At 41.8% G+C, this 9,906-nt stretch overlaps 1 protein-coding gene across 1 annotated transcript in view; it reads right to left on the reverse strand.

Annotated features, from left to right (window-relative positions):
• Nucleotides 1-7,377, reverse strand: part of inhbb (inhibin subunit beta B) — a 16,978-nt gene extending 9,601 nt beyond the window's left edge. Inside the window, exon 1 of the mRNA XM_007565072.2 lies at nucleotides 6,457-7,377. Within this exon, the coding sequence (XP_007565134.1) occupies nucleotides 6,457-6,841 (385 nt within the window). The 5' untranslated portion in view covers nucleotides 6,842-7,377. The remainder of the gene's footprint in view (nucleotides 1-6,456) is intronic.
• Between the last annotated feature and the right edge of the window lie 2,529 nt (nucleotides 7,378-9,906).

A 9,906-nucleotide genomic window follows, 5' to 3' on the forward strand; every position in this document is an offset into this window, starting at 1 on the left:
AACAGAAACTAGATGTAATAATTTTACTCCATTAAACTTTGAACTAACTTTAACTAGAGTAATTTTTTTTAGAAAGATCATGGGAGTTTGTCCTGCAATCAGTAGGTTGCTGGATTGATTCCCACTCTATCTGCCTTTGATGTGTCCTTGGAAAAGACACTCCACCCACCTCGCCTGCTGTGGTCTGAGGGCCCAGCAGGGGGCGTGGGTGCATGGCACCCTGGCCTGTATCAGACTGCCCCAGGGCAGCTGTGGCTACTGTCCAGTAAATCAGTGTTTCCAAACCCTGGTCCTGAAGGCTCACTGTCCTACATGTTTTATTTGTTTCCCTGCTTTAATTTTCCTAATTCAACTGATTGCAGTTCAGCAAATGCCTGTTAATCAGTCACTGATTGAAATCAGCTGGACTGAAGCAAGGAAATACCTAAAACATGCAGGGCAGTGAGCCTTGAGGACCAGGGATGGGAAACACTGCAGTAGCTCACCACCATCAGAGGCTGAGTGTTTGCCTGAACTGGAACAATTGATTTCATTAAAAACCACCTGAATGTCCAGGGAAGTGTTTTTTAAGTCTGATTTTATTTTAGATTATTCTCAATTATTTAAATCAAGTACAATTTCTGACTATAACAAACAGTTTATACTAGAAACAAACCATCACAAGCTTCGTTGTTATTTTCAATGTGCTGAGCCATTTGGAGGCCAACATGCAGTAAACTGTAGATATCGTCACTGGAAGCACTTTTCTGTAAGTATTGGTTTGAATTTTTTACGTTCTGGAAAACAGAGTTTTGAAAATCAGTTTCTGCAACAGTGATTTATTTTTACATATTAAATTGTTTATTCTAAACAGAACCTGCACAAATTTTTAGACAGGATAATTTCAGAAATTAAATCAAAGTAAAAAAGTATTGCTCAGTTACTGAGAACTGAAGTCAGCTTTTTTCACAAAGTTCTATATTTAATCATGTTCAAGTCATTTCTTGGATGACTAATTTTTACTTTTACGTGACAAAAATTATAATGTAGTACCACTCTACCTTGAGTACATTATTTAGCTGCTCTGCCCACCTCACTCTACGCTTCTCAGGTTGATCCTGGCACTCACTGCAGACTCCTCTGGTCTGCAAAGTGATTCTTTAGGTACTGGATTGCAGCTTGTCCCAAACATCCATCAGATGTTTAACTGAATTTACATTTAGAGTTAAAGACAAAGTTGTATTTGTCACTGATGCTTCCTTAAAGCTGTTCCTTTGCAGTGTGGCCAGGAGCCGTAACTTGCTACATGAGGTCACGACCCTCAGGGGAAACTTCGGTTGCCTGGTGCTCATCTCCAGTTTTCAATAGCTGAAAGGTGTGGAGTACACCTTGGACAGGTTTGAAACAATGCCACACTCTCAACTGGCAAGGTTCTCAGTCCAGTCCATCTCATGACAGAGAAGCATAAACATGTTGACCAAACATCCATGTTTGTGGAGGAAACTGGAGCGACCAGAGAAAACCTACAGATGTACAGGAAGACCTGATCCACTGGGAATTGAACCCAGAATCTTCTTGCTGCCACTGGGTTGGGAAAGTGCTATGTGTCGAAGGAACATGGAAATTAATGATGGCTCTCAAACATCTGGGTTTTTTATGTGGAGACTTTCTGCACATTCAAAGCTCCTAAAAGTTGTTCTGATGCCTTTTCCATCAGACATTTTTCAAATATGACAATAAAGCAGCAGAGAACATCCTCACATACTTGAACTGGCAAACAAACCGTTTAGTTTTCAGTGAAACATGATTTAAACCAAGCTTTATTCTGTGACTTTTCACAAAGACACACACACTTACACACCAACACATCCTGACACAGAAGACTTTATAAAGGCCACTGCTTTGTCCCTTAAGGTTTTCTCTCTCTGTTCACTTTCTATCACTGCATCAGGTGACCTCTGAAGCAGCTTCTGATAGGTCAGTTCTGACCGGCCGGTTCTGGGATCAAGCCCAGTTGGCTTCAAGTCTTTCACTGAAACTGACAGGACCAAAAAGGAGAGGGAGGAGATCAGAGGGGAGCGAAGTGGGGGGTGTTGGTGGACATGGTCAGAGTCTGTGGGGGGTTCATTGAGTTCGCTAAAAACCCACCCATCACTGCATCCTTCCAGTGAGAGCGCTGGAGAGTGACAGGCCTGGACTGTACGTGAGGCTCCAGGAGACAGACACGCAGCAGCAAGGCATTCAAACGCGTGGCTTTTCCAGCAAAAAAGCACCATGAGGCAAAAAATAAGAGGCATTTACATGACACTGGCTACTTTCTGCAACAGCATAATGAAGAGATCCAGGGTGTCCAAAGGTGACACTCTTGTTCACCAACTTAATGATGTCTCCCAAATGACCCTGAGGTAACTTGAAAGGTTTCTATTTCAGGAGTTTTGGTACAATGTGCCCATGCAGCGCCTTTCAAAGCAGTTAAATTACTTTGTTTGCTGACTGATTAGTGTGTGTCAGTGTCAACAGGTGGCCACCAAAGATGGGCCCCTCATCCTCTTTAAACTGCCTCTTCCTCCTGTAAACCACAGCTTTACATTCACAAAGAGACCTGTTCAGACCAGCTCTCCTCTCTCAGGCACCACAGCGAGAGACCGGACTACTTTAAACACACATCTGCATCCATCCATGCATATTTACACACACCCATCCTGGAAGCAGGGAACAATATATATCAAACAGACTGGACTATGGCCTGTGGGATGAGTAGCACAAAGCAAAGTGAATACATGCCTAACTGAAAGGAGTCAGCTGAACAGCAGCTCTCGCCTGGAAACATTGTAAACACCCCTCAGGGGTACAAGTAAGTAACCTTGCCTCTTTCAGCGCAGAGCCTCCTTACGTGTCTCAACAGCTCCGAGCTGAGAAAAACGGGCTTTGCAGCACAACAGGCGCAGCACAACCAAGTCATAAATATGAAGGGAGTGAGGACGGATGCTGTTTTTGTACCTAAACAGAATTTACTCTCCACACAGCCTGAAGCAATTAAGTAAATTCAAATAGTGCAATCATTTTGTAACAGCTTCTGCTAAAAAAAAAAAAACAACTAATGAATTTTAATTAAACTTTGATTTGAAGTCCTCAAGAACCATTTTAAAAACAGCTCATTACAAACAGGTCAATAAATTCCTTCCCAGTAACTTTTGGGTTTATCTTTCTGTTTTAATGCGGTTCTTGTTTCATCCAGCCTCACAAACAACAAGGTGCTGGCCCCAACACGCCTCACCTGACCTGCGCTGGAGAGGAAGTTGTCAGTGATGATCAGGGACACCTGGGTGGGCTTGGGATGCTAAGGAGCCGCTCCAGCGTGTCTCCACCTGCACCACCTTGCTGAGGGTGAAGCAGAGCTGAGAGCTACTGTGGAGGGAGAACATAGCCTAAGATTCATCTTTTCAAATCTCCGAATGCCCAGGCATGGCTGTCAGATATCTGCTTCACATTGAGTTCAGCCGAATTCAGTTTATTCTTAGAAAACCAGTTCAAAACACAGAGAGGCAGATTTGGTCATCAGGGTTTCTGGGCAAACAGCAACACCAGAACCCGAAGTGTCAATTATAAAGTGTTCCAGATTCACAACTTTCATTTAAAAATCATGTTAACAAATTAAGAAATAAAATTAATTCAACATGTCACTTTAGAAATATCAGAAATAATCTGACAGTAGAAGCTTCAAATACTGAAATGCCTAAATTAATTCTCATATAACTTATTGTTTGACTAGCTGGACCAAATTTCAACCAATAAACTTTATAAGCAGACATTGAAAATTGTATGAAAAATTATACTTTAGCTTTTTTTTTGACTTGGGACAATATGTTTATCTATTCAGATATCATACCCCCACTGCCTTTTACAAATGTTATTTGAATACAAATAAACCTGCAAGAGCAGCTAGTGGGGAGGGGGACAGCAAAATCTAATTTAAGAGAAGCTCCTCTGGTCAGTCGGTGTTTTCAGTCTGAGCATCAAACTCTTTGCCTAAAGTACCAATAAAATTGAAAAACATCACTGGACATTTTTAGAAAATCATGTAAACAGTGACTCTGAAGCAATGTTGCATCAGTGTTTTAAAATAACATCTGAATTGCCAATCTGTTTTAATTATAATCAATTCTTTTTCCATATGCGTGTTATTTATTTTTTATTTTTTTACTTTTACCATGAAAATTAGCCCTGGCGGCTAAATCTGGCATATTGACATGACTGTTTAATTTACTCAGAGTGATCAAAATGCATTACCTCTTATTAAATAAATTCAAATTCAAGACGCTTTACAAGACAAAAAACCTCCAACATGACTGCCCAGTCAAGTAGAAAGATTGAACTGTAGCTACCTCCAATTCAATCCATCAAATGTAGGGAAAAAAACAATCAGAAACAGAAACCCAGGGCAGAATAAGTGTCAATCTGCAACAACCAGGTGAAAACGGAGAAGACGTACCAAGAACAAGCAAAACAAAATAACCAGACCAGGAATACTTTCTGCCCTTCAATGTTCAGACCCAAAAGTCTCTAAGGCCTGAAACTCACTTCTCCAGAAATTCTCCAGGAAGGAAAGGTGCTGATACCCCACAAAAAACTTAAACAAGAATATACACACAATTTAAAATAGCTGAACTAAATCTGCGATGCTGAGACACAGACTGCGCCTATTCCAAGTGTGCCATGAGTGACATCTTATGAAAAAAATGTTTTGGAATAAGGCCTTATCCTTTGGATGAACCAGTAATGACCTCCTATAATGAAGTTTTAAGTCTGAATGTTTCATGGGGTTCAAAGAGCTAAAAGGGGCAATCGAGAAGTTAGGAGCTGAACTTCTCTGCTGACCTCTCTCGTTCACCTCTTTCCCTCTCTTGTGCTTCTCGCTCCGCTCCTGTGAATACGGGACATCGAATCCCTCAGCAAAGACACATGGTGCATTGCAAGGTAAAAAGGGAGATTGGCATCGACTCACCTCACCTGCTCCAGTGCCTTTTGGCAAAGCCCTAACCACTGCAAAGACGTCACAAAGACGCCAGAGTTCGGCCTGTGCTGTGGGGAGGCGGAGGACTTCAGCTGACCTCTTAGCTCCATATGAACACAAACCGAGTGAAAAACCTATCCACATCCATCTGTTGGCAAAACAGCTGCCCCATCAGCCAACCTTGCCCAAAACCAAGCCTGCACCCTGGCCTCAGAGCATCATGGAGTACTGGGCCATGCCCCGGCTGGCAGCATTGCATCTGAGGAGGAGGGGTTTGAGCCAACTGGCCATGAGGCAGATGGGGGTCTAGGGCAGAAGGGACCCAAGCCAGTTTTATGGTACAATGCCACACAAAGGCTCAAAGGTGTGAGGAAGAATAGGGCTCAGGGAAAGAAAAAACAAGAAGAATCAAAGGAGGCCAACAAACCTTTAGAATCACAAAAGCATTCTTTTCAATTCTGCTATATTTGCACACACACACACACACACACGCACACACACACACACTATATTACCCCATCAGTACAGCCCTCCACCCACACTCCCCCCAATACAACGCTGCTGGATCTCATATATCTCATGCATTATTCCAAGCAAATTCTTTTGTTTGCCTACTTTTTCCTTCCATCTGTGACACGATGTGTTCAGCAGGAACACTTCACACTCTTACAATAATTGCCTGGCTTTTCTTCTCCTGTCAGGAAAGCATTCAGATCATTCCTACTGGCAATGCAGGAGCTCACAGTTCATTCAGACTAATTGTAGCAGCCGGGCCAGCGGGAAATTAACTGGCTCTGGGTCCATGCTGGTGCCTTTAATTACAAGTTTTCTTTCCTTTAAACTATTAGTTTGTGTCAAACACACTGTTCTGCTAGAGCTGGCTGACAATTAGTGGATCTTTTGGGAACAGAAGATTTTAGGTGTGCCTGGGACTGAGCAAGAGTCTTTGCACTTCAGATAATTAGATTCACCTTAAAGGAATGGATAAATGGCCAATTGAAGGACTTGGTGTTTATGTGAAGAGGGATTTTTGCAGCACTGCACTGCTGAGTGGGAGCAGAACTTCAGAGATGAAACTTGATTCAGAGATTTTGCATCCTCTGCTTAGCACATCAAGGTAATTTAAGGACCTGGCTTTAGTTTGATTTCATTTTGATTTTCATCAGACTAAAACAGGGGGATTTAGAAGCAGTCCCTGGATTTACAGGAGGGAGCTGTGATGTAATAAGAGGATGAAAATGATGACTCCACACGATCTCATTAGTTTATGGCCGTTTTAAACCGTTGTTGTGACTGCCTTATCCATTGTGTCCATAACCCAGACAGGATTAACCCTTGGAAATAAAATGTAATCCTTTAGGATTGATGTTGGGTCATTACTTCACCTGTTGCACGACTTTCATGAAATAAAGGTGAGGGGGTTCATGTAGGGGTCGAGTCAGACATGCGCAGTGAATTATTACCTGATTCGGCAAAGCTGATGATCTCCGAGGTTTCTGCCTGAACGTCGTTGCTAAAGGCGGCCTGACCGTCAAAGTTGGGGATCTCCACCCGGCCGTCCTCACGCACTTTGCCGGCGTGCAGCCTCCGCAGCGCTGTCACCATGGCTGCTTTTGGGATGGGGTGCGTGATGTTCGGCCTTTCCCGCATCTGCAAACGATTCAGGATGTGCCGCTTCACTGCTTCCACGAAGTCGATGTTCACCCGCTCCGACTGATCCGGCGCCCTCAGGCCGCAGGAGGCGCACGACTCCCGGGATGAGCTCGGAGTCTCCGTGGCGCTCAGAGTGCTGCTGCGCACGTACACAGCGCACGCAACCAATGACAACGCCAAACTGTATAAGCTCATTCTGCCTCCAAGCTTTAGTTCAAATATGAATATTGGGTTAATTAATTTAAACACAGAAATAAATTAAAGCTACATTCAGCTCACACGTTTGCAAGTTCCGGGGGATCATGAACCGCTGCTCCAGCAGACACTGGCAGAAATCCACTCAGACATTCCCAAACATGCAGCAGAGTAGCAGAAACTGAGACTAACGATCTCCAGTCATCAACCAGCGTCTGATCCAACACTGCGTAAAATATTGCGCCAGATAAAAGTTCATCTCTATGTCGCGTCTCGGTCACACCGCCTTCACTTGATGATCTGTCAAATCGGCGCACAGCAGAGAAACGGACTCGCCACGCGTCCAGTCCGCTCTTACACCCAGCAGCTCAGTCGGAAGCATCTGAAGCCGCTCCGTCTGTCCCGAGTGTTTTGTGTGCGCGCACACACGTGAGGATTTCCACCCACAGGAGGGACAATCGCGACATCTTCAGTCCCACTTTCATTATCCTCCGGCCCCACGCAGAGGTTGCGTAATTTACCTTCTAACAACTTTTTGCCGTATTACCTTTAGTCTTTCCCCCTTTTTCCTGTTGCGGTAAATGCAGGAACAACCAAGTTGTCATTCTTTCCAAACTGTCTAAAGCTCGAGCCTCTAGGTCCTTATAACATCATTTAAAAATTTAACTACTTACTGCATCTCCTTGAATTGTTTAAAGGTTTCAAACGGTATAAATTTTCAATTTTCTAACTTATTTTATTTGTAGTATATTAAACTTCGTCAGAGGTTAAGATGTTTTAATCAAAGAAACTGCGCCGCCTATTGGCAGAAATAAGCTATTACTCATTGTCAGAGATTTTCATCGAGTCATTTTAACTTGTGATCTTTGAAATAGTTTTAATCTACAGCTATGCTAGTTTTCCACTCATTTTTTAATGTCCCGCTGCTTGTTGTGGCTCTTCAGGATTAAACCAGAATTTTGTGTAGAACAAATATATACATGATCTAATTATATCCATAAGTGCATAATATAAAATTCAGTAATATAAATGCAATGTCTAAAATAGTCTTATTGCAATTAGGCTGTTCCTTCCATAGCTCTATTTATTTTGGTGCTGTGCATGAAATTATATATTAAAGGTTTAATTATGCAGACAACATATTCTAGCTTTAACGTGATTAAATATTGATGATTGCAGTCTGTATAGTCTTTTAAGACTATAAACAGACAAGTATATTTTATTTCAAAAGCTTAACCTAAGATAGATTTTAGTAATGCTTATCAGTCTGCTAAAAAGGAATCTCTTATGATTTTTATTTTTACCCTTTTTGAAAATATGACATTTATATTAGAAAATTACATCCAACAACAACAAAAAGTAAATCAGAATTTGAGGAGAATTAAAAGTATGTTTAATACCTGCTAAAAGTTCACTTTCAAAAAATTATTTTAGTCAATCTTGAAAAATAAATATATTTTCAATCTGACAGTATTCCCAAGAGATTCCCAAACCTTCTAAATTAAATGGGTAAATCCAAAATATTACATTTCATCCATAAAATTAAACTAAAAAAATGTTGGGACTTATAACGATGTGAGTTGGTAGATAGTTGATCCAGATGCAGAGCAGCAGAGGCATAAAATCAATGAATATTTTAATGAAAATATAAGAATGGACATTTACAAAAAGTCATGGGGGGAAACAGGGAGCCTGGACAAAAGGCAAAAAGACATTATGAGAGAGAGCAGAAATCTAACACAGAGGAATAAACTACTATAATAACCCTAACCCTATTAAAACTAGAATCAAATCAAACTACAAAAAAACCTAACAACCTGGCATCCTGACACTAACCCTATTCTTTACAACAGGGGAGCCCAAAGTGGGTCCTGGAGGGCCGGCATCCTGATTGTTTTAGTTCTCTCCCTGGTTTAACGCACCTGGATCCAATGATGGCTCATTAGAGGAGAGCACTGACCTGCTGAGAAGGTTGTTTCTACCACCAGGGAGAGAGTAAAACATGCAGGATGCCTCCAGGACCCACTTTGGGCTCCACTGCTTCACAACATCACAATTTCTTTTTCTGCAACATGACACTGGACTCCATCCAGAGACTGGGCCAAAAAAAGCGCACATGGCACTAACAAGTTGGCCAAACACTCAACAAACTAATTGAACATTTCTTTATCTATTTTTCAGGAGTGGGTTAGTGGGTCAGGCATTGATACATAGGTTTCCTTTTCCTTTTCAGCACCTTGGATTGACAGCAAAGGGAACTCTGTAACAATCAGAAACAACAGCTGCAAGGAGACGGGATGCTGATGTTTTCTGAATTTTATACATTAAAGAGTTCAGCAGTAAAGACTTTATGTTGTTCCTGCCATTTCATTTTAATCTTTTTTCTTCTTATGTTGTGGCTGTAATGTACGGTGGCCCTGAGGCGCAAACCTGCAATACACCATAATGTCCACCATATTTAATGTGGATAAAGCTTTTATTAGCTTTAGCCATATTCAGTAACTTCATAGAGCATGGTTGTACAAAGTATTTTAAGTTGATGAATGTCACACATTTTCTCACACACACTATTACAGGGGTGTCAAACTCAATTTCACCGAGGGCCACTTCAGCATATTGGCCCCCCTCAACGGGCCACATTGACGGTACAAATCAGGAGTGGCCAGGTTCGGTCCTCCAGACTGCAACTTTTAGATGCATCCCTGCTAAACCACCCCAGACAAAAGGTTGACTTCCCTCATCAGCAGCAACTCAGTTCTGTAGAGGCTTATCAATGATCCAGGAGTGTTAGAGAAGGAACGCATCTAAAATTGCAGATGGTAGCTCTGGAAAACTAGACTTGGGCACCTCTAGCATAAATGTATGAAAATACAATGTTAAAGATAAATTAAACACCTCATATTGTTAAATAACTGATTTTATGTATGTCATGATGTGGTGGTTTGAAGGTGGGGAGGATGAACGCTGAGACCCAGGTTGTGAAGAAAATTATAAATTTAATGACGAAATCTCAAACAGTCCAAATACAGGCGGCACGGCAGGGAGATTAGCACACAGCTAATTAC

This window comes from Poecilia formosa, unplaced genomic scaffold (genome assembly GCF_000485575.1).
Source record: "Poecilia formosa unplaced genomic scaffold, Poecilia_formosa-5.1.2 Scaffold172, whole genome shotgun sequence".
Lineage (NCBI taxonomy): Eukaryota > Metazoa > Chordata > Actinopteri > Cyprinodontiformes > Poeciliidae > Poecilia > Poecilia formosa.